General features: G+C 37.5%; 1 protein-coding gene across 5 annotated transcripts in view; it reads right to left on the bottom strand.

Moving 5' to 3' along the window:
• Kdm4c (lysine demethylase 4C) overlaps positions 1–23,456 on the bottom strand; it is a 209,741-nt gene that overhangs the window by 159,062 nt on the left and 27,223 nt on the right. For 4 of the 5 annotated variants that reach the window (XR_013049167.1, XR_001578650.3, XM_006981402.4 and 1 more), the window contains one exon: positions 11,298–11,412. Coding sequence is in view for 1 of the 5 variants with exons in the window: in XM_006981402.4 (XP_006981464.1) it covers positions 11,298–11,412 (115 nt within the window). In the remaining 4 variants the exon portion in view is untranslated. Of the gene's footprint in view, positions 1–11,297; positions 11,413–12,793; positions 12,813–23,456 lie in introns of those variants that run through there. The other variant, XM_076564390.1, reaches the window with a different exon arrangement.

The raw sequence follows: 23,456 nt of genomic DNA, 5'->3' as shown, positions 1-23,456 counted from the left end.
GCTGCAATCCCTTTGCCTATTTATTTCTTCCTCCTCTATTTGGTTTCTAGCATCCCAAAGCTAATCACTAGTCCTACTAGCGCTTTTTCCTTCTTTGTCTGTTGTTCTTATTTTCATTCATGCTCATAATAATTAATATATTAGTACACACAGAATTACCAGTGTCCCTTTAGTCCATGAAGGGATTAGTGCTTAAGGGTAACTTTTATAATCCAATATGAATAAATACAATATGAATAAATCCAATATGAATAAATATAATCCAACATGAAAAAATTACAAGGGAGCAAAGTCAACTGGATAAAACAGGGAAGTCAATACAGGATATGAGAATGGAATTCAATAAAGGCAAGTATTGAAGAAACATCAAATGAAGTGATGGTAGAAATCAAAAATTCAGTAAAGTCAAATGAAAACTTTTTAATAGAAAATAGATAAATTGGTACAATGAGAGAAAATAATAAATTTTTAAAAACATGAACAGAACAGGGAAACTTTTTGAGACATTCTCGATAGCACACTTGTCTCGCATGTATAAAGTCCTAGGTCCAATCCGCAGAAATTTGAAGCGGAAGAAAGGAAAAAGACAAAATCAATGAATTACAGGCATGAAACTAAGAAGAGAATTTATTACAAAGAAATGGAAAATATTTTGAAGATAATTGTAGAAAAAAAATTTCCCAAACCTAGGGAAACATGGACTTATCCACATATAAAAGGCATTTTAAAAAATTGAAGGGGGCCGGAGAGATGGCTCAGAGGCTAAGAACACTGGCTGTTCTTCCAGAGGTCCTGAGTTCAATTCCCAGCAACCACATGGTGGCTCACAGCCATCTATAATGAGATCTGGTGCCCTCTTCTGGCCTGCAGGGATACATGCAGACAGAACACTGTATACATAATAAATAAATAAATCTTTAAAAAAAAAAAATTGAAAAAGAAACCCCCATGTCATACTATAGTTAAAACAGTAAATATATAGAAGTATATAAAGAGCTATAAATAGAAAACCATCAAGTCACAAAAAAGGACAGGCCATCAGTATAACAAATAATCCCGCAACTGAAACTTTAAAAGCCAGAGGGGCATAGAAAATTGCACATTCTGGAATACCACAAGTACCAACCCAGGCTATAATATGTAGCAAATTTGTCTATCATGACTGGGGGATAAATTAAAGAAATTAAAATAGTTCACAATAAAAACAGGCAAAAAGATTAATGAACATCAAGTCAGCTCTACAGAGGATACAAGAAGAAATTCTTCAGAGTCAAGAAAGTGATAAACACAACCAATGGAGATTTACAAAAGCTACAGGAGGAGAAATATAATACATTTGTTAAACAAAGAATCATTAGCAAAACAGCAAACACTACAAAGTCAACAAAAGGAACACAGTTTTCAATAATAATTCTGAATATTAATTAGTCTCAATTCCCCAGTCAAAAAATAGACTCTACTAGGGGGGAAAAAACAGGATCCATCTATTTGTCACTGGAAGAACAAGAAACAACAGACATGACTTAACAGTGATTAAAAAGTCATTCTTGGAATGCAAATATGAAATAAGAAGAAATCTCCATTTAAATGCCTAACAAAAGTAGTCCAGAGAGATAAGAGAACTCATTTCATACTTTTGAAAGAAACAATCTGTCAAGGACATTATAATTCTAAACATAACACATTTGATAAAATACTAGTAGGTATAAAGGTAAAGATTAACCCTAACACAGTAATACTGCATGATTTCACTACCAGTAGCTCTTATTGATAAACAATTCATTCCAACAAAAAACAGAGAAGTATAGGATTTAAATGGCATCATAAACCATATGGATTTAACAGACATCTATGGGACACGCCATCCAAACACTGCAGAAAACACATTTGTCTCAGGATTACATGGAATTTTCTTTAAAATAGATCATATATTAGAATACAAAGCCAGTCTCAACAAATACAGGAAAATTAAAATTACTTCTTGTATTCTGACTACAATAGAATACAGCTGGAAATCAATTGCAAGAAAAAACAAAGAAAACTCAGAAAGCCATGGATATTAGACAACACACTACTCAATGATAAAATGGAGCCACTAAGGAAATCAAGAAAATTTAAAACACAAAACAGAAAAACCTAGATAGAATTAGATGAAAATGAAGATACAACATACAAAAATATCTCTAAAAATGTGCATCATCCCTAACTATTATGAAAATGCAAATCAATACAACTTTATGATTTCATCTTATACTACTCAGAATGGCAAATAATCAGTGGAACAGATAACAAATGTTAATGAAGTTTGGGGAAAAGGAGACCCGCATTCACTGTTAGTGGGATTTCGAACTGGTGCAGTCACTGATTCTTAAAAAGCTAAAAAATAAATCTACCATATGATCCAGACAAACTATTTCTTAACATATGTCCAATGGACGAGACATCATACTCCAACAATATCTGCTCAGCCATGTTCACTGCTGCTCTATTCATAACAGCTAAGAAGAGGAAATTACCTAAGTGTTCTACAACCAGGGAATGGATAATGAAAATGTGGTACATATGCACTATGGAATACTATTCAGTGGTAAAGAAAACAAAATCATAAACTTTGCATGCAAATGGATGGAACTATAAAAAATATATTAAGTGAAGTAATGCAAACACAAAAAGACAAATGTCACAATTTTCCTTATTGAAGGTTCCTGGCTCCAAATCTTTAGAAATGACTACATAAGGAAACCAGTAAAGTAAAAAGGTACCATTGTCAGGATACAGGAGTTGGAGAGCAATAGAAAAAGGAATAGAAAAGTACAAGTAATCTGATCAGGGAAATTGGGAAAGTGTAGGCTCCTTAAGGAACAGGAGGTAGGTAAGTACAGAAGAAGGTGGGTAGAGGGTAAAGTGAATGGCATGATACACGTGATCTGATAGGGGAAATAGGAAAGGTGGGGCACCTTGAGGAAAGGAGATGAAGGTTAATACAGAAGATGAAGGGAGGAAGGGAGGTCAAATAATACTTTGGCTGAAAAGGCCACAAGATACCATACTACTAACTTACCTAGAAAAAAAAAATCCTACAGTGTACATAATTCAATGTATAAATTATATAATTTTAATGAGCTTTTCTCTTCTGGGCTGACGGCATTCCCTTCAAAGGTCAAAGACTACCTGAGAAAAAACCCAATACCAGACATGAGTAACTTTCTTTTGTGTTCTTGGCCAGGGCTATCTAAGAGACTCCTAAAACATACAGCCTATTGCTTTTGCCCTTAGGTGCCCCATAGAAGTGGAAAGTAAGTCCCTACTGATGAAACCCCACACACTCACAGCCAGAGGCCCCTGAGCTGGAACTGACCTGAATGCCTCCTCCCCGAGGACGAGCTTGCATGGTACCAGAATGGACCATGCAAGCTTCCAAAGGAGGGAAGCAATCAACAGTCCTACCCAGCTATGATACACATGAATCACATCAATGACCAGCATGGCATAATAACCCTGCAGGTGCAATAGTAGAACACATGCCTTGGTAGTAACCAACTGCTCTCTAATTTGACTTAACATCCACTAAATAAGAGGGAAACCATGCTTGGTACTAGAAATCATTACTCGGTGCTAGTGAAATCATGGTCATAGGAGAATCTACAACTAATAATTTACTAGATCAACATAATTCCCAATTATAATCTATAAACCCTTTAATGAGGAAACTTATCTTTGCAACAGAAGAAACACTATATGCTACAAGCATCAAAATGCAGATTTGTGGAGCCCAGTACCAATGGATACATCTATAAAACAATCTTACAACTAAGACTCAGGAAACATTGCAGAAGAGGGGCAGAAAGACTGTCAGAGCCAAAGGATCAGGGACACTGCTGTGAGATTATTTCCCCTAGCAACATAAGAAGCTATACCCATAAATTCTGACTAACATGACTGCCCAAACATGAGATGAAGAAGGACACTAACATACATGCAGAGCTGGATGGGAAGAAGTAAAGCTCATGAGGCAACTACAGGAAAGCTGAGAATGGGATGGGTGACCATCCACAGCAAAGAGCACACCAATTGGTTGCTCAGTGCCAACAGTCAGCCCTGAAAACTTACACTGTGGTGATATTGTGTTCCCCAATATATCGTGCACCCTAATAAATTTATCTGGGGTCAGAGAACGGAACAGCCACTAGTCAGACATAGAGGCCAGAAGATGGTGGCACTCACACCTTTAATCCTATCACTTGGGAGGCAAAGATTCATCAGGATCTCTGTGAGTTTAAAGCCACACTGGAAACAGCAAGGCATGGTGACTCACGCCTTTAATCCCAGGAAGTGATGGCAGAAAGCAGAAAGGGATATAAGGCGTGAAAACCAGGAACTAGAGCTGGTAAGATTTTAGGCTTTTGAGCAACAGTTCAGCTGAAACCCATTCAGATGAGGACACAGAGGCTCCCAGTCTGAGGAAACAGGATCAGCTGAGGAAATGGCAAGGTGAGGAAGCTGTGGCTTATTCTGCTTTTCTGATCTTCTAGCGTTCACCCCAATACCTGGCTCCAGGTTTGTTTCCATTAATAAGACCTTTTAAGATTCGTGCTACATTACACACAAGTAACATTATATGGACTCAAATGGTTATATTAAAAATAGAAATGTATATAAAAATACATATATGTATACAGTAACAATTGAAAAAAAGAGGCCATGAATTTGAAGAAGAAGAAAAGCAAGGGGGTATATGGGAGGGATTGACCGGAGGAAAGACAGAAAAGGGGGAAAGGCTGTTATTAATATACAGTCAATGAAAAGAAACACAGAAAAGAAAGAAGGAGGAATCTGAGGAAGACACTAGCAAATGAAAGGTCTTCCAATGCTTATAGAACAGAAAATATAATATTGTGAAATGCTGTCTATATATTCAATATAATCCCCATCAAAATTTCAATACCATAATTCACAGTATGAAAAAAATGTTAAAATGTGTATGGATGCATTTAAAAAAAAGAGAGAGAGAACCAAAGCCCCTAGAGCAAAAAGAGTAATGCCACAGGTATCATCATATCTGATTTCAAGTAAAACACACCAAAGCTAATTAAAAAACAGCAACAGTGCATCAGTATCATGCTACCATAAAAGCAGGCAGGTAAATCAATGGAATAAAACAAAGAAGCCAGATATAAACCCAAACAACCATAGCTATACGATTTTTCACAAAGACATGGATGATATACTCAGAAGAAAAGTCAGCATCTGAGCTGAGGCAATGGGTCAGTGGTTGAGTGACTACTGTTCTTCCAGAGGGCCCAGGTTTGGTACACACACACAGAGACAGAGACAGAGACAGAGAATGAATATGATAAGGAAATCACATATGTAGAAAATTGTAACTAGAGCTTTTGTCACCCCACAAACAAAAAAGAACTCCAAACAGATCAAAACCATTAACGTAAAACCTGAAACTCTATAGTTTGTAAAGCAGCATTTCTCAGGCTGGGGGTCACAACCACTTAGGGGTCAAATGGCCCTTTCACAGAAATTGAATATCAGATATTTACATTACAATTCATAACAGTAGCAAAATTACATTTATGAAGTAGCAATGAAATAATTGTATGGTTGAGGGTCACCACAATATGAAGAACTACACTAAAGGGTGGCAGCATTAAGAACGTTGAGAACCACTGTTCTAGAGGAAAAATATTTTGAGATATTGAGGCATAGCTGAGGACTTTCTTAGTAGGACTCTAGTGGCTTAGGAAATAAGACCAAAAATCAACAAATGAAAAAATTCAAAGGATTTTTGAGTAAAAAAACTGTTGGGTAAAGAGGCTTCTTGAAAGGATGAGAAAGTATTTGTGAGCCACACATTTGACATAGGATTAATAGGAGCAGCACCCGCTACCCCCCCTACACACACACACACACACACACACACACACTCCAAATGAACATCAACACAACCATAATCCAATCAAATAATGGACTATAGAAGTGAAAGAATTCTCAAAAGAAGATCTACAAATGGATAATACATATTTTAAAGAGGTCTGACCCCATTAGTCATCAGGGAACTACTAGAGGTTTGAGATTCAACCTCACTTCAGTCAGAATGATTATCAAGAAACCAAATGTCAACAAATACTGGCAAGCGGGAAAAGGAGAACCCTGAGTTATTTTAGTGGTAGTGTGAAGTGGTGTATCCACCACACAAATCAGAGTGGAGTTTTCTCACAAAGGTATCAATAAAGAGCTAACCTATGACTCAGCTATACCTCTCCTAGGTTTACACGCCTAAGAGTTTGTATCCTACTACAGAATGTGTAGAATATTATTTTAAGGTGTGTTACTTTTGCTTATGTTGTTTGTTTAACTCTGTGAAGCTGTGTAAAACACTTGATGGTCTAATAAAGAACTGGCCAACAGAAAAGTAGGAGAAAGGATAGGCAGGGCTGACAGGCAGAGAGAATATATATAGGGAGAAATCTGGGAGGAGAGAAGAAGTAGCCAGAGAAGGAGGAGGACATCAGGGGCTAGCTACACAGCAAGCCACAGAGTAAGATTTACAGAAGTAAGAGAATGGGGAAAGCCCAAAGACAAAAGGTAGATGGGGTAAGTTAAGAAAAATTGGCTAGAAATGAAGCGAAGCTAAGGCCAGGCATTCATAAGTAATAATAAGTGTGGTGATATTTTATTTGTGCTTTGATCAATAAAGCTTGCCTGGAGATCAGGGGGGAAAGGCCAGCCATTTGAAGTAAACAAAGTCAGGCAGCACACGCCCTTAATTCCAATCACTTAGCAGGTAGGGTCTCCATGTGTTCAAGGCCATACTAGGGAACAGAGCCAAGTGTGGTGACACACACCTTTAATCCCAGTACCAACCATAGAGACCTGGAGGTCTGTACAGACAGGCAGTGACAAGGAAGTGAGGTAGCTAGGCTAAGAACCAATGAGAGGGCAGAAAAGCAAGGCCTATAAAGGCATAGGTAGACAGGAAGTAGCAGGCATTTGGAAGCTGCAGAGTTGGTAAGGTAAGGTTGGCTCGTCGTGGCTTTCCCTATTTCCCTGATCTCTAAGGCTTTCACCACTATATTTGGCTCTGTGCTTTTTATTAAATGAGATCATTTAGAAATTCGTCTACAAATAAGCCTTCCTATGTTAATTTATTTGGGAGCTGGGTGGTGGGCCCCCCAAAAAGAACAAAAACAAGCAACAATAGAGACACCAACACAACCATGTTCATTGATTTTTATTCACAATAGCTGTGTGGGTAAGAAAATGTGATCCATATACACAAACAGAGATTTTATTCAGCTATAAATAAAACCGGAGTTGTGAAACTTTCAGGAAAATGAATAGAATTGGAAAACAGACTGAGTGAGTTAACCCTATGTATGTTTTCTCTCATCCAGAGACACTAATTTCGGTTTTTTTGGATTTGTCTATTTGTCCCTATAGAAGCAGGAGGTTAGAATGTGACCATTGGCAGTAGTGGAGGTTAGAACAGGCATTAAGAAGTGGGGAATAAGCTGAGCGATGGTGGCACACGCCTTTAATCCCAGCACTCGGGAGGCAGAGACAGGCGGATCTCTGTGAGTTTAAGACCAGCCTGGTCTACAGAGTGAGTTCCAGGACAGCCAAGGCTATACAGAGAAACCCTGTCCCAAAAAAAGAAAAAAGAAAAAAGAAATGGGGAATAGTAGAATATATGTTATTTGAAAGTACAAGGAAAGAGAATATTACAGGTTCAAGCAGGAATGGGAGTGGGAGAGACTGGAAAGTAGATGGAGAAGAGGGAAGATTAACTAAAACTAAAGATTAATGAAAATGCCATGCAAGTTAATTTTTTTAACTTTTTTTTTTTTAATTTTATGTGTATTGATGTTTTGCCTGCAATTATGTTTGGGTGAGGGTGTCAGATCTCCTGAACCGGGAATTACAAACAGTTGTGAGCTGTCATGTGGTGCTCACACAACAATCTTGCTGTCCACCGAAAAAATGTATTATGATAAGCAATTATTCCTTTCTTTTTTAACAATTTTGGCTCTGTGGCATTTAAACTTACAGCTTTGGTAGCTTAGAGAATTTCATTCACCACATTGTGCTCTTGGACAACACATTTATCTGACATGAATTTCCTGCCTCAGCCTTGCAATAACTGGTATGAGCCGGACGGTGGTGGTGGTGGTGGTGGTGGTGGTGGTGGTGGTGGTGGTGGTGGTGGTGGTGGTGGTGGTGGTGGTGGTGGTGCACGCCTTTAATTCCAGCACTTGGGAAGCAGAGCCAAGAGGATCTCTATGAGTTTGAGGCCAGCCTGGGCTACAGAGTGAGTGAGTTCCAGGAAAGGCACAAAGTGACACAGAGAAACCCTGTCTTGAAAAACCAAAAAAACCGGGAATACAGGCATGGATGCATAACTTCTATTAGTTTGAAGCAGACTAGGCTTCATGGTAATTTTGGCCTGCCTCAGCTACAGTGATCCTGTTTCAAAAAAAAGGTAAACAAAACAAAAAGTTTTGGGGAAACCATTGCAGGAGGATCACCACACATTTGAGGCCAGGCTGGAATACATACCAAGTTCTAGGTCACTCAGGGCTTCAGGGTGAGAACCTGACTTAAAAAGAGGGGTGGAGAAGGAGAGGAGGTACAAGGGAAAAGAGGAAGAAAGAGAGGGACGAAAAGGAAAGGAAGAAACAGGAGGAGACTGGAGAGGGGGACAAAAGAAAGGACAACAGGAGGAAGGAGAAGAAAGGAGAGAGAAAAAAAGGTAGGAGAAGGGGGAAGGGAAGTAGAAGAATGGGGGAAAAAAATCCCACAAAGAACCAATGGACCTAGGGGAGCGGAGTATCATAATGCAATTTAAAAACACAAGCTAGCACAAGGTAGGACACACCTTTAATCCCAGCACTTGGGAGGCAGAGGGAGGCAGATCACTGTGAGTTCGAGGCCAGCTTGGTCTATAGAGAGAATCCAGGACAGCCAGGGCTGTTACAAAGAAACCCTGTCTCAAAAACACACAAACAAAAATCACAAGACACTACATGTGTACCTAACAGAACAACTAAAATCTACAGAACAAGGAAGAGGAAAAACTCAAACATTGCTCTGAGAAGGGTGACTATAAACTGCAAAGTTTTCTTCTAAAGCCAGTCATGTGTTTATCTATACACCAACAGAAAGGTATGCTTCTATGCCTTCCTTAGGAAACATGTACAGAACATTCATAGACGCCTTGTTCATAAAAAAAATAAAAAATAAAAAAAAATAAAATAAAATAAAAGCAACCCAAATGACTATTAACAAGAAGACAAACTATCTCATTCACAAAGTCAAATCACATACAGCCATTAAAATTAATGAACTATAGCTACAAACTATACAGAAAAGCTTGGAAATGAAACAAAGAGGGTTGGTTGGTCCAATTCAGCTATAATCCCAGAACTGAGGGTGGACATGTGAGAGGGCACAGGCAGAAGTATGATTTCAAGGCCAGTCTGGCTACTTGGCAACAAACCGTTAAAAGGGAGAAATGAAAAGAGAGAGGAAGGGGAAAAAAAAGAAAGAATATACATTAAATGATCCTAACTATATAAAGCTCAGAAACGGGCCACAATGAATTATATTGTTATAAAAAAAGAAAAAAAATGTTACTATAATGTCAGAATAATAGTTTTCACTGGAAGAAGCTGGTTCCTATAATGCATGCATAGAGGGGACAGGGTGCTGAAAACATTCTTCCTGGAAGTCAGAAATGTTGTTTCTGACAAAGATGTTCATGTACAACAAGTTGTAAAGACGTGTTAAATTTGTGTTTTGTGTACTGTGCTGACTAGTCTTATGTCAGCTTGACACAAGCTAGAGTTATCTGAAAGGAAGGGACTTCAATTGAGAAAATGCTTCCATAAGATCCAGCTGTAAGGTATTTTCTTAATTAGTGATTGATGAGGGAGGACCCAGCCCATTGTGTGTGATGTTATTCCTGAGATGGTGGTCCTGGGTTCTATAAGAAAGCAGGCTGAACAAGCCATGGGGAGGAAGCAAGTAGGCAGCACCCTTCCATGACCTCTACATCAGCTCCTGCCTTCAGGTACCTGTCCTGTTTGACTTCCTTCAATAATGAACAGCAATATGGGAAAGGTAAGCCAAAGAAACCCTTTCCTCCCCAACTTGCTTTTTGGTCATGGTGTTTTGTCACAATACAACCCCTAAGACATGTGCTTTTTAACTTGTTTTATTTTTCAAAATAAAAATATTTAAAATAATATAACAACAAAATTAAGGCAAGGGTTAGCAATGGAGGTCAATGCACTGAGTGAGTACAAGGAAGATTGTTAAGGAACAGAACATTTACCAAGGGACCACCCTAAAACTCACTCACTTATTAACTATATATTGAAACTCATTCTTCCTCCATTTATTTATGTATTTGTTTATTTTTTTACAGTCCAGGGAATTGAACTGCCCTAAAGGAATTCATCACTTTACCCTATATATAGGGGCAGGGGAATTAATATAAATAACATTAGAGAAATTCTGGTGACCTCAATATGACCTATACGTTAGTTGATATATAAATATTCAATTATAACTTAAAGATACATGCTGATATACTAAAGATGAATTGTCATGATGAATATAATATTCATAGCTTAAAAAGACTATCACAGCATGTATATTTTTTTAAAAAGAAAAAGAAATCATATAATTTATCTATGAAAGAAAAACATAAAAGGTGGAGTGGAGGGATGGAACAATAGTACAGCCAGTAAAGTGCTTGCCACCAAGCAGGTGGACCAGAATTTGATCCCCAGAATCGAAATGGCAGAAGAGCAGAACTGACTCCTGATAGTTGTCCTCTGACGGTCAGTTTTAGCATGGGAGTAGAGGCAAAAGGATTGGAAGTTCAAGGTCATCCTCAGCTAAATAGCAAGTTTTAAACTAGCATGAACTATATAGGACTCTGGCTCAAAAGAAAGAAAAGAGAGGTGGGGGAGATGTAGAAAATGACTCACTGGTTAATAGTGAATGCTGATCTTACAGAGGACCTGAGTTAGGTTCCCAATACTTATAATCAGAGAGCTCACAACCACCTATTACTTCAAGTCCAAGGGATTCAATGCCTCTAATCTCTAGAAGCATCGGCACAAATATGCATATCCTCACCCACAGACACACATACATTCACATAATTTAAGGTAATAAAAATAAATAACTACAATTGAGTACTTACTGGTTATCTAAAAATAATAAACAAAAGCAGTATCACCAATCTTTTAAAAACCACAACATAAATATAGATATACCTCATCATATATGCTCCCATTAATATCTGCTCCATAAATAGGTGCCACAAAAGTTAAGTTTTTCCAGTATTTGCGTTCCAAATCTTCATAATCCAAGTATCTTGGAGTACAGTATCTATAAAAAATTAAAAAATAAAAACCACAGACCAGTAAGGCAATTTTAAAGATTTTTTCCACCCATCTAATTTCATTTACTTTCTAAATAAAAATATGGTACACTCTCATAGTATCAAATTTAATGAATAACATACAAAAGCATTTATACTTATAACTTTATAGGACTTTTCTTTATCAGTAAGACAAGCCCTTTCATAAGAATATTAATAAAGCAGTAAATTATAAATCATTTTTAGCTTTCAAAGTATTTCTAAAATAATTATACAAGAACATTATACAAATTTATAAAATATCTATGAAAAAAACTGAGGAGAAAAAAACCTATATACATCTCCAAGACAGCAAAACTAAAGTAAGATACTCTGCAGTTATTGGATGGGTACTGCCTAACATACTAGTGATATGGGAAAAAAGAAGTCACTTATATAATTGTAGTGAAAGAATAAACAAGCACAATATAATATATGTCTCAGTAGTTAAAAGCACTGGATAATCTTCCGTAGGACCTGGTTCAATTCCCAGCACTTACATGGCAGCTCACAACTGTGTGAAATTCCAGTTCCAGGGAATCTGACACACTCACACAGACATACATGCATACAGAACACCAATGTCATAAAATAAAATAAAGTCTATATACCCTTGATCTGAAATATAAAAATTCATCTTACTAGCACTGAAATGTGGAATGAGGAGGTATGTTGTAGTGTAACTAGAAATACAATAGGGATGAGTCACTTTCCTATAGTTGTGATAAAATACTCTGACAAAAGCAACTTAAATAAGAAAGGGTTCACTTTAATAATGATGCTTGAGATGGCTGATCCACATGCATGTGCATTCCAGAATCCAAGAAAGACTAATGCTAATTCTCAGCTCAGCTCTCCTTTTCTTCCAATCCACCATCCCAGCCCATGCAATGGTACTATTCAGTTAAGGTAGGTCTTTCCATCTAAATTCATCTAATATAAATAAACCCTCACAGGCATGCCCAGAGGCTTGTCTTAGGTGATTCTAGATTCTGTCAAAATGGCAATGAATATTAACTATCATGATTGACTAGCCTGCAATTAATGATTAGAACATAAAATAAGGTAGATCTTCTATTTAATGACATTAAAATATTTCCGTGCTGAATATATCAGTTTAGAAATTACTATATCTACTGTAATCCCACCGATGCTTTTTTTAAAAAAAAAATTAAAAACAGAACTCTGGAGCTAGAAATGTACACCTAGCTCAGATGGAAAACTGCTTGTCCACCAGACAGGATGCCCTGGAGTTAACACAGTCCCCAGAAATACCTAAACATGGCATGGTAGCACATGCCATGTTTAATTTAATCATAAATTTAAAAAAAAAAAAAAAAAAAAAGGTACCTCAGCTACATAAAGAATTCCAGGCCAACCTGGGCTAGACATAGACCCTGAAAAACAAAAAACAAAAAAAAAAAACCAAAATAAATAAATAAATAAATAAATAAAAACAGGAAAAAAGAGGAAATGTGTATTAAATTATTAATATTAACAATTATCTTCTTGAGCATAATGGTACATGCCTATAATTTCAGCATTCAAGAGGCAGAGGCACTAGGATCAAGACATCAAGTGTTCAAGGCCAGTTTGGCTACACAGTAAATTCGAGGCCTGCCTAAACTACATAATCTGTAGGGGAAAAAAAAGTCTGGAGAGCTCAGTGGTTAACAGTACTCTTGCAGAGGACCAAAGTTTGGTTCCTAGTACTCACAATGGGCTAGTTACAACTGCCTGTAACTCTAGCTCTAGGGAATCCAACAACTCTAGTGTCCTTGGGTACTGGCACTCATGTGCACATAGCCACATACAGATATACACACTATTAAAATTAAAACAATAAATCGTGATTGTGGAGAGAGAGCTCTGCCATCAAAATTACTATCTGTTTTTCCAGGGGAATGGGGTTTGATTCCCAGCGCTCATATGGCAGCTCACAATGGACTGTAACTCCAATCCCAGGGAATTCAACTCTCTCTTCTGGTACCTACAGTCACTGCATATAAAGTCATGCACAGACATACATATAGGTAAAACATCCATACACATAAAAGAATTAAAGTAGCCGGGCGGTGATGGCACACGCCTTTAATCCCAGCACTCGGGAGGCAGAGGCAGGCGGATCTTTGTGAGTTCGAGGCCAGCCTGGTCTATGGAGTGTGATCCAGGAAATGCGCAAAGCTACACAGAGAAACCCTGTCTCGAAAAACCAAAAGAGAGAGAGAGAGAGAGAGAGAGAGAGAATATTAAAGTAAAAAAAATTAAAATATATCTTTAAGAAAGTTATCTCAGGAGCTGGAGAGATCACTCAAAGGTTAAGAGCACTGGCTTCTCTTCCACAAGACCCAAATTCAATTCCCAGCACCCACATGGCAACTCACAACTGTCTGTAACTCCACTTCCAGGGGATATTTTACCCCCACACAGACATACATTTAGGCAAAACACCAATGGACCTAAAATAAAATTAAATAATTTTTTTTAAAGTTATCTTTCTGGGTTGGGCATGCCTTTAATCCCAGTGCTTGGGAGACAGAGGCAGGTGATTCTCTGAGTTTGAGTCCAGCCTGGTCTACTGAGCAAATTCCAGGACAGCCAGGATTACAAGAGAAACCTCGTTTCAAAAAAACAAACAAACAAACAAAAAGCAAAAAGTTATTTATCACAAATAAATGCACTTCTCTGAATTTTTAGATTTTAAGCAATAATACTGTCACAAAAGATACTATGAAGGTCAACTTGATAGGATATAGAATCACTGAAAAGATGTCTGTGAGAGATTACCTAAAATATACTGAGTGGGACACCTACCCTAAATGTGGAAAGTTCCATACTATAAATTGGGTCCTGGACTGAGTAAAAAGGAGAAAGCACCAGCATTCACCTACAGGGCTCTTTGCTTTCTGACTATGGACTGCCATTGCTTCCTGCTTAACTTTCCCAGCCATGATGGACTGTAGTCTCTGGAACTTTAAACCAAATAAATTCTTCCTTACTTTAACTTTTGTCAGGTTATTTTGTCACAGCAAAAAGACAAGTAACTAATACAGACACCTTTTTTAATGAAAAATATAAGCAAAGAAATAAATTCAGAAAATAATGAAGCAAAGCTAAAAGGAAGGAAGAAAGATCTAGCAGAAACAGAAATCCTATGGACATCTATATTCACAACATGGGAAACAAACTGGTTATCTACACAAGGATAAGAAACTTAATTTCATTACTGTATCTGAAACATAGGAGAAATTTCTGACTTTCCTAGAAAACAATCTTATTCTCTTATAGAATATTATTTTAAGGTGTGCTACTTTTGTTTATGTAGATTTGTTTTAACTCTGTGAAGCCGTGTTACTGTGCCTATCTAAAACACCTGATGGTCTAAGAAAGCACTGAATGGTCAATGGTGAGACAGGGAAAAAGGATAGGTGGAGCTGACAGGCAGAGAGAGAATAAATAGGAGAAATATGGGAGGGAAAAATAAATATCCAGAGAAGGAGGAGGCCTCCAGGAGCCAGCCACCCAGCTACACACCAGCAATTGAGGAAGAGTAAGATTTATAGAAGTAAGAAAACAGGATAATTTAAAGTTAAGGAAACCTGGCAAGAAACAAGCAAAGCTAAAGCTGGGCATTTATAAGTAAGAATAAGCCTCCATGTGTGATTTATATGGGAGCTGGATGGCAGGCCGCCAAAAAGAGTAAAGAGCAAAACAAACAACATTACTCTATAGCCAAAGTAAAGTGAGCATAAAAAGGACAATTAAGTTTACATGATTCTATAAGTTCTATTTCTGCAAGTTCTATTACACTGTGTTCGAGGTGTATTAGGAATTCCAGGAGCAAATTAAACAAGCAAACCAGAAATCAATGCCAGGGGCTAAGTAAGGAGATGGCTCAGCAGTCAAAAGCACTTGCTGCTCTTCCCGAGGACGCAGGTTTGATTCTCAGCACCTATATGGTGGCTTATAACTAACTAACTAACTAATCGTCTGTAACTGCAGTTCCAGGGAATAAAGATGTCCTCTTCTGGGCTCTGCAGGCATCAAGCACACACATGACATAGACATAACATACATGCAGGCAAAATACGCATACACATAAAATTTTTTTTTTTAATTTTTAAAAAATCGTAAGTCATTATCAGATTCTCACAAGAGGTGAACACTGCCTACAATAAAGCACAGACAACTGGAAACAGAGTAGCTGCTCATTACAACTTCTGGAGAAATGTGAAGCTGAACCCCAAGGCGTTTTACATTATATAGTGTGGTAATTTTGTTGTTTTGTTGTTGTTGTCTTTATTCTATTTTGGATGGATGGGCATGAGGACAACATTGGGAGTCTCTTCTCTCTTTCAACCATGTGGGTTACAGGAAACAAACTCAGGTCATCAGGCTTATAACTAGCCACTGAGCCATCTCACCAGGCAAATTACACTATACTTTTTTGGCTTATTTTTAAGATTTTTTTAAATTTTATTTATCAGTATCTATGAATGTATGGCATGTGTGTGGGGGTGCTCTTGGTGTCTAGAAAAAGTTGCTGGATTCCCTGGAGCTAGAGTTGCAAGTAGTGGTGAGCCTCCCAGCATGGATGCAGGGAACTGAACTCAGGTCCTCTGAAAAAGCAGTATGTATACTTAAAGCACTATAGAATCTGTCATTGTATAGCTAATTGAGAATTTTTTAACCCTGAATATTATAATAAAAAGCTTAAGTTTGATATTGTTAACTGAAGTGAAAGTTTTACAACTTTTTTTAAGTGCATGTCTTTTTTTTAAAGATTTATTTATTATATATACAGTATTCTGCCTGCATGTATGCATACATGCCAGAAAGGAGCACCAGATGTCATTATAGATGGTTTTAAGTCACCATGCGGTTGCTGGGAATTGAACTCTGTAAGAGAAACACCAATGCTCTTAACCTCTGAGCCATCTCTCCAGCCCCAAGTTTGACATCTTAAAGTATTTGAAATGCATATTGAAACTAGAAGTGAGCACTTCAGTAAACAGTACCAGATTCTGCTGAATACTGGCTCCAGAGTCTATCGCAGCTGTTCCAGATGTCAATTTACTCAAAAGTGACTCAATAATACCTTCTCAGAACCTTTCACTCACTGTAGCACTGCTCTAAGGCAGTCTCATGACCAACCTCCTCCTGCTTTGGCAACCCTAGAATTGTACTTACAATTCAGAGCCACCACATGCATTAAAGGTTTGCCATGCAAACACTATATAACCCTGGGCTGAAAGCTGAATTTCTCTGGAGCTTGATTATTACTCTATAAAATAAAGAAGTCTTTTTTGGACTAGACTGATCTCAGCCCCATTTGCTACCAAGGACCTTGTATGTACCATGGCAGGCCCAGGAAGACTACCTATATTCTCCCTCCCCTCCTCCTCCACTCCAATTGCCTATGCAAAATCCAATCCACTGCCCTTCTCCTGTTCCTCGACCCTGTTCTCAAATCCACTCTGGTGAGTTCCCTGAACCATGGCCTGTCTATACCCCCTCTAGTCCCACAAATTAATCTGATCAGTCACTGCCAGTACCTTCTCAAACTCCCAGGCTCAGCAATGACCCCACACCAGTGGACCATGTGCACTAGTCTAGTCTAGTGAGTTCCACCAGACCCTAGGCAGGCTGCACCTGGCTACAACCTACAGGCAGATACCAGATCACACACCTATGCAAGGATCCATCCAGCCTGGTGAGCATGAAACCTCATCTGCCTATGCCATCCTCATCCCTCAGGCCTTGCCTCAGCCACATAGCTGGTACACAGGCCTAATAATGAGGCAGTCAGAACCTCACATCAGATATACAACCAACAAAAGAAGTCCACATGTGCAGGTCACATCATAAAACCTCAATATGAAAAGCCACGGCAATATATCTTCCCCCCAAATACACCAGTTCTACGGCCATGTTCTCCAATCAGAACTTAAATTTCAAAGAACTTTAGAAAAGACACCAACAACTCAAACTTAATGAGAATAGCAATAAACACCCAAATGAAGTTCAAGAGACACACAGCTGTATAAAGTGAATTAAGAATTTGAAAGCAAAGAAATAAAAATTTTGAAAAGAATGCAAAGTAAATGAATAAATGAAATAAAATGAAGATGGAATTGCAAAACTCAATAACACAATTGGAAAACTCAGGTGAAAGCCTTGTAAGTAGAATGGATTAAGTAGGGGGAAAAAATTGAAGAAAAAAGAATAAAACAGATCTTCAACAAGATCAAGAAAACACTTCCCCAAATTAAGGAAAATTACACATATGCAGTAAGAAACAGAATCCATCTTTTTATTGTCTACAAGAAGCTAATTTTAGCTTTAAATTTAGGTAATACCTTAAAATAGAAGGACGGAAAAATGTATTCCAAGCAAAAGAGACCAGGAAACAAACAAATGCCCTTACCCTAATAGTAAACAAAATAAACTAAAAACTAAAACTAAGAGATAAAGGACACTTTATTTTAATCAACAATTAACCAAGAAGAAATTATAATCCTAAGAATTTATTCACCAATCTCTGATGAACCCAATTTCATAAAAAGCATAATACTAAAATTAAAAACATAAAATTAATTCTAATTCCATAATAACAGATGATATTGATATCCCACCTTCTCCAATAAAAAAAAATAATCTGGACAAAAAATAAACAGATCAGGATTAAAAGACATCATACAGCAATGGACCTAACAGGTCTTTACAGAGTATTTCTGCCAAACACCAAAGAATATATATTCTACTCAGAGGCCCATGGAAGCTTCTCTGAAATAGACCACATTCTGGAACCAAAAAATACATCTTAAAATTTCAGAAAATTCAAAATAACTCCATGTACCCTATCTGACCACAACGTAATCAAATTTAAAATTGATAGCAAACTAATCTCTAGTAAACACACACACTTGTGGAGATTAAACAATTTGTTATTGAATGACGAATGGGTCAAATGAGAAAGAGTAATAAAAAATTTTCTATAACTAAATAAAAACAAAGCAATGTATCTGAAAACATTAAAAGCATTCCTACAAGGATTCACAAGAGCACACATACACACAAGTATGTTGAATACATACAAATAATTAATGATGGTACTCAAGAATTTAGAAAAATAAGAACCAATCAAATTCAAATACAGTATATGGGTAGGAAAAATTAAAATCAGAGCAGAAATTAATGAAATAGGAACAAAGAAATCAATACAATGAATTAATGAATCTGAGAGTTTGTTTTTGAGAAAATAAATAAGATTAACAGACCCATGGTCCAACTCAGCAAAAGAAAGGACCCAAATTAGCAAAATCAGGAATGAACAAAGAAGCATTATGACAAACAACAAGGAAACTCAGAACACTATAAGGGAATATTTTTAAAGCTATACTCCATTAAGTTAGAAAATCTAAAAGAAATAGATCATTCTAGATCATTTTGAATCTAGATCATTCAAACCACCAAAGTCAAAACAAAAAGATTTACAATCTAAAAAGATATATATCAAATAAGATGATCAGAACATTAATTAAAAAGACTTCTAACAAAAAAAAAAAAAAAAAAAAAAAGGCTTGGATGGTTATACAACAGAATTCTACCCGACTTCCAAAGAAGATCTAGAATCAATTATTTCTTAAATTATTTTTAAAATTCCAAACTTCTTCCTCCTAGGAAGTCAGTATTACTCTAATAACAAAACTAGGAAAAGACAAAAGAAAACTACAGGCTGATGAATATAAATTCAAAAATCCTCAATAAAATAATTGCAGGCTGAATATAGGCACAATAAAAAGATAATTCATCATGATCAGGTTGGCTTTTTCCTAAAGATGGAGGGATGGTCATAATATACATAAATCAATAAATAAATCATTTAAATGGACATAAATGGACAAAAATCCGCATGACCATTTCAATATATGCAAAAAAGTCTTCAAGAAAACTCAACATGCCTTCATGATAAAAGTACTAGAGATAATAAGACTGGAGAGAAGACACTTCAACAAAACAAAGACTATATACAATAAACCCACAACCAACATCATCCTAAATAGAGAAAAACTCAAGTCAACCCCATTAAAATTCTTAAGAAAAGTATCAGGGCCATCCACTCCCCTGCCCCCTTTCCAGTACAAAGCCAGCACTAGTCAGAGCAATAAGACAAGAGAAGAGATTAAAGGAATACAAAGAGAAAAAGTAATAAATAAATAAATAAATAAAATTAATTTAAGTGAGATCCCAAGTATCCTGATAGAAAACTTTTAGAAATGATCAATAATTTCAGCAAACTGGCAGGATACAAAAAAATCAACTTTCAACATTCTCTACACTTTCTATACACTAAACAAACTGATAAAGACATCATGGGCACACAGTCATTCCCAATAGCTCCCCCCAAAAAATAAAATAAAAATAAAATGTCTAGAAATAAACTTAGCCAAAAGGTTAATGACTTTGCAATGAAAGCTTTAAATCTCCAAAGAAAGAGATTGAGGAAGACACTAGAAGATGGAAAAAAAAATCTTTCACACTCATGAACTGATAGAATTAATTTTGTAAAACTAACAAATATACCAAAAGCAATTTACAGATTCAATGCAATCCATATCAAAAAAAAAAAAAAATCTGTGGGACCACAAAAGACTCCAAAACAAGCCTGAGCAAAATAACAACAAGCAATAATAATAATGCTGAAGTGATTGCCACTCCAGATTACAAGATATATTACTGAGCTATAGTAACATAGTCATATAGTAACAAAACAGCATGGTATAATCACAAAAAAAGACGTTTACCAATGGAACAAAATAGAAGACAAAAATATGAGGTTAAGGTAACAATAGCCAGCTCAAAAAGGATTCAACAACCTTAACAATTCAAAAAATGCAATTTAAAACTACTTTGAGAACTGAAATGGTGGTGCATGCCTGTGATCCCAGCACTCAGGAGGCAGAAGGCGGCAGACTTCTTTCTATGAACTGAATCCAATCTGTTCTACATAGTGAATTCCAGGATAGCTGGGGCTATGTAAAGAGACCATGTCTCAAAAATTGAATAACTTAGAAACTACTTTAAGCGTCATCTTATCATAATCAGAATGGCTATAATCACAAAAACAATTGACAAAAAATGCTGGTAAGGATATGGTAGGATTGCAAACTGGTGTTGCCACTACAGAAATCATGTGGAAAACATGATTCTCAAAAAGCTAAAAATAAATCTATCATACCACTCCTTGGCATAAACTCTCCATCCTACTCCACAGTTACTTGCACAGCCATGTTGATTGTTGCTCTATTTCTGAAAGCTAGGAAATAGAAACAATCTAAATTTCATTCAACTGATGAATGAGTAATAAAAATATGGTACACATACACTGTGGGATACTATTCAGCTGTAAGAAAAATGAATCATTAAATTTTCAGATAAGTTGATGGAACTAAAAATATTACACTGCATGAGGTTATCCAGACCCAGAAAATACACAGAATGTTCCAAATTATCTGTAGTTGTAGATCCAAAATGCCATGTGTATGTGCTATGCAGGAGAAATGGGGATAACAGAAAAAGAGGGGCTTTAACTAGGGGGAAAGTGGTGGTGTATGAGGACAGCACCAAGAGAGGAAAGGAGAAAGATTAATTAACATGATGGATGCTTGAAAAAGCCATAGAGAATCATAGTATTTTATGTTTACCTATCAGCATTATTCATAATAGCAAGAACCTGCAAACAACCTAGATGCCCCTCAACTGAAGAATGGATAAAGAAAATATGGCACATATACACAATGGAGTATTACTCAGCAGTAAAAAACAATGATATCATGAAATTTGCAGGCAAATGGATGGATCTAGAAAATACCATCTTGAGTGCGGTAACCAGACTCAGAAGGACAAACATAGTATGTACTCACTCATAAGTGGATACTAAATGGGAGGGAAGGGATGGCCAGACTGCAAACCACAACTCCAGAGAGGCTAGCTAACAGGAAAAGACCCTAGGAGGGACACATGGATGATCCTGTGAGGAGAAGTGGATGAGATCTACATGAGTGGACTTGGGGAGAAGGATGGCAAAGGGCGAGGAGTGGGGGATGAAAACATAGGGAAATGGGAGGGTCAAACTGGAACAGGGACAGAGTGAGAGGGCAAAGAGGAAGATACCATGATAGATGAGGACATCATGGGAATAGGAAGAGGCAGGGCTTTGGGGAGGCTCTCAGGAATCCACAAGGTTGACCCCACCTTGGTCTGCTGGCAATGGTCCAGAGGGTACCTGGACTGGTCTACTCTGGTGACCAGCCCAGCAAATAACCTAGCTGTCATCATAGAGCCTTTGTGCAGTGACTGATGGAGGCAGATACATAGATCCATGGCCAGGCACCAGGCTGAGCTCCGGGAATCCAATTGTTGAGAGAGAGAAGAGACACTGCAGGTGAGGTATATCGAGATCATATGTGGTGGTAATCTAATTGTACTGAAATGTGATTTTGATTGTATGTTAATAAATAAAGTCGCCCAGGGGTCAGAGCTATTAGAGCCATAGACAGAGTGTGGCGGTGGTGGCACACGCCTTTAATCCCATAGATCTCTGTGTGTTCAGGGATACAGCCAGCATTGGAGACATATGCCTTTAAGACCTAGGGGGCTGTACATTCAGACAGTGACGAGGCAGTCACGTGTTTGGGTTTACAACCAATGAGAAGGCAGAACAATAATACTATAAAAAAAGACGTACAGACAAGAAGTAGCTCTCTTTCGGGAAGCTGGGACACCGCAGGCGGAAGGGTGAGATTTTAGCTCTGAGCTCTGACCTCTCGGCTTTCTCTTTTACATTGTTTCTGTGTTTCTTATTTAATAAGACGGTTGGATACATCTACAATCATAATGGGAGGACGTGCAGAGATGACTGCCACACTAGTGGAAGCCCATGAACTGTGGACTGGTGGCTGTGGAGTCCCCATGGGACTGGACTAGGCCCTCTGGATACGAAAAACGGTTGTTTGGCTCAAACTCTTTGGGGGACACCAAGGCAGGGAGATCAGGATCTGTCCCTGGTCTATGGGCAGGCTTCTGGAATCCAGTGCCTGTGGTGTGACACCTTACATAGTCTTGGTGCAGTGGGAAGAGGGTTGGACCTGCCTAGGCTCACTGTGCTGGGCTCTGCTGACTCCCCATGGGAGACCTCGATTTGGGAGATTTGGGGTTGCGGGGTGGCTTGGGAAAGAGGGCTTAAGGGTGGGAGGATTAGGAAGGGGGTTGTGGATAGTATGTGGAGTGAGTAGAAAACTTAATAAAGAAAAATGAAAAAAAAGAAATAAAATTCAATCTAGAAATCATTCAAACAATTCCTAATAATTAAATTTTATAACTAAAATAGAATCAATTGAGACAATTTTGTGGCTTGGTGTGTTTGCGGGGTCCCTGGCAGTGGGATCAGGATCTACCCCTGGTGCATGAGTTGGCTTTATGGAGCCCATTATCTATGGTCAGACAAGCTTGTTTATGCTTGATGCAGGAGGGGAGGGGTTTGGTCCTGCCTCAACTGAATGTATCAGGCTTTGCTGCCTCTCCAGGGGAGTTCCTACCCTTTTGGAAGAGGGGGTGGGGGTGGGTTGGGAGGGGAGGCTGTGGGGCAGCGGGAAGAAGGATAAGAGGGGGATCTATGGTTGGTATGTAAAATGAATAAAAAAATTTCTTAAATAAATAAAAAAATAGAGAACTATGTTTAAAAATCTTTAAACTACATAAATGCCAAGAAATCTATATTGTTAAGTAAATGTTTATTACTTAACTAATAATTTATACAACTTCAAATGTATTTTTGCTATCATAACACTATCATTTAATTTATATATAATTTTATATACATTCAATATATAAAAACTTTATAATTTATATATATATATATGGTAAAATTACATGTCATATCTCAGGTTGCACTGATGCAGTGGTAAACAAACCAGACAATGTCATCTGCATGGTGATTTTCAGAGGAAAA

Source organism: Peromyscus maniculatus, chromosome 2 (assembly GCF_049852395.1).
Source record: "Peromyscus maniculatus bairdii isolate BWxNUB_F1_BW_parent chromosome 2, HU_Pman_BW_mat_3.1, whole genome shotgun sequence".
Lineage (NCBI taxonomy): Eukaryota > Metazoa > Chordata > Mammalia > Rodentia > Cricetidae > Peromyscus > Peromyscus maniculatus.
Note: the sequence above shows the minus strand (reverse complement) of the source record. Positions and strands in the feature narration are given on the sequence as shown.